Below are 2,541 nucleotides of genomic sequence, written 5' to 3' on the forward strand. Positions count from 1 at the left end.
GGGGCTGCCCGAAGCCGGTAGCGCTCGGGCAGCCCGGCTCTTAAACAGAGCCGAAGAGTCAGGGAGGAGCAGAGCCACCATTTTCCCAGACATGTTCGGCTTTTTGGCAATTCCCTCTGGACGGGGGTTTGAGTGCCGAAAAGCCGGACATGTCCGGGAAAAAGAGGACGTATGGTAACCCTAATGAGATGCAGGCCCCGTCACTGACTCCTGGGGCCCGTCCTCACCACGCGGCCTCAGTGGTGGGTTGGACCCGGTGGCCCTGGGGACGGGCTCCTGGATGCCTTTCCACAGGGGCCAGAGTTTCCTCTGAGCCCTGGGCTAACAGCATGAGACACGGAGCAACCCCAGCCCCTGGGGCCCAGAACTCTGCTCCCTAGTGGGTGACAGGCCAGTCCAGCCTCCAGGGTCCATTCACTCCCTGGCTTCTCAGCTGGGAGCCGGGACTCCTGGGTTCTGTCCCTGGCTCTGGGTGGGAGTGGGGTCTAGTGGGGAGAGCAGGGGGATGGGGGCCAGGACTCCTGGGTTCTGTGCACAGCACCACCACTGACTTGTAGGGGACTGTGCAAGTCTCTACTATACACTGAGGTTTATAATCTTCAGCTCCGCCCATCACCCCGTAACTGATCTGTTCCCTGGGAAAGGCCCCCCCTGCTCTGCAGCTCCCGGGATCCCCCCTCCCTCTGCCCCAAATCTCCAGCGGCTGCTGCCCCCCCCTGGCTGGGGAACCCCCCAGTGACTCCGTCCCCGCTCCCCGGCTGGGCGTCCCCTCTGCTAGGCCCAGGACTCAGGGCAGAGCCTGGCTCTGAGCGTCCCATTGGTGCAGAGACCCCCTGAGGATCTGGCTGGGTGTGGGGCTGGGAGCCCGGACGCTGAGCCAGCCCCCTCCCTCACCTCCTAGTCCTACAATGATCTCGACGGGGTCGCTGGGATGCGATGAGCGACTCTGATCCGTTATGGAGCGATAGTCGCAGGCGTAGCTCCCTCCATCTTCCCGGCCGACACTGGGGATGGGAAATTCAGCCATGGTCCCATCAGGCACCGTCTGCCTCTGCAGGTTCGGGTCTCCAGCTTTATGCAGAAAGAACTCCATGCCCGGGCACCGACCCGCACAGCGGATGGTGACGCTTCCCCCGAGCGCCACCACCCTGCTGGGGCTCACCCAGATGGTGGGTTTGAAAAATTCACACTCTGCTTTCAACAAGAGACAGGAGTTAAACAGGGGAGACATAGACCCCGCCTCCCCCCATCCCAATTCAGTCCATCCGTCATTCGGCCTCTGTAGGAGTCTGTCCCCTACCAGGGTTGGCACTGCCTGCCCATGGGGTTAGGGGGCAGGGGGTTCACCCAGACATAGCTCAGGACCCAGCTGCATCAGAGATCACCTGCCTCCCCCCCGGCCCCATCTGAGGCCAGCCAGGGAGCCTGACCACTGGCCCCCTGCAGCTCTGCCCCCCACCCCGGGGTTGGAAATAGAGTCTGTGACCGGCGGGAGTCGTGTAGATAAATCTCTGCATTAAGCATCTTCACATAACTTTCCTATGACTTTGTATTATGTCTCTTCATATAACCTTGTATTAACTCTTTCCATATATAACCTCTTTTTTCATACAACTTTGTATCAAGCAAGTCCTTATAGAGAAACTTTGTACTGAGCCTTGGTATAATGTTATAGCCCCTAAGAATAGTTGAGGTAGAAGAAAAATGTCTTTTCGCTAGGAGTAAAATAAAATCTCCCCCCTTTTAATCAATTGCCCTGTTGAATGAACGAGGTGTGGATGAGGAAGGTGTGGAAGGCAGCACCTCCAGACAGCTGCAACCCTTGGAGAGGGGCTGGAAGCCAGACCCAGAACAATAAGATTAGACATACTGAGGGCCTTGGGAGTTAGAAGCGAGCACCTTCTTTTGAAAACACCCTCTTTGAACTTAAATGTGGCAGCATTAAGACAACACCCAGAGAGAAGCAGCACAAAGGACCAAGGGACACAGACACAGATTTTGCATCTGGTGTAGATTTGCATGAGAGGGAAGCTGCTATAAATGTGAGGTGTCTTGCAGAGGATCTCGGGTCTCGTCTTGTCAACATGGGAGCATCGAGCCGGATCGGCAGAAGCCCGGCTCCACCCCTCCCCCATCTAACTCACCTGGCCAGTGAAGTTAAGGGGAGCAACTACTTGGTAACAACAACAAGACGGAGTGTGCTTGTGTGTGTATGTGAGTGCATGAGTGTAATATAGATCGTCGGCATATCATACAGTGTTGATGGATACATATATTACCACTTTGGTACTTTGTGGCGCTTTGCCTTATCCCCCCTGAAAAGACCCTGTGTGGTACTTTAAGTACAACATGACCCAAAGAGGTCAGGGTGCACAATCACAATCAGGGCCGGGTTTAGCAAGAGCGGGGCCCGAATCCTGGGGGCGGGGCTTGCTGCAAGCCCCGCCCCCAGGAATCGAGCCGCGCCGCGGGGGGGAGCCGCGCTGCGGGGGAGACGGGGGGGGGGGGCCGCGCCGCGGGACGGGACGGGGGGGGGGGCCC

The 2,541-nt window shown here is 57.8% G+C and overlaps 1 protein-coding gene across 1 annotated transcript in view; it reads right to left on the reverse strand.

Moving 5' to 3' along the window:
• Positions 1-2,059, reverse strand: part of LOC117888884 (leukocyte immunoglobulin-like receptor subfamily A member 6) — a 10,114-nt gene extending 8,055 nt beyond the window's left edge. The window contains exon 1 of the mRNA XM_034792670.1: positions 895-2,059. Coding sequence (XP_034648561.1) covers positions 895-1,231 — 337 coding nt within the window. The 5' untranslated portion in view covers positions 1,232-2,059. The remainder of the gene's footprint in view (positions 1-894) is intronic.
• Between the last annotated feature and the right edge of the window lie 482 nt (positions 2,060-2,541).

This window comes from Trachemys scripta, chromosome 16 (genome assembly GCF_013100865.1).
Source record: "Trachemys scripta elegans isolate TJP31775 chromosome 16, CAS_Tse_1.0, whole genome shotgun sequence".
In the NCBI taxonomy this organism is placed as follows: domain Eukaryota; kingdom Metazoa; phylum Chordata; order Testudines; family Emydidae; genus Trachemys; species Trachemys scripta.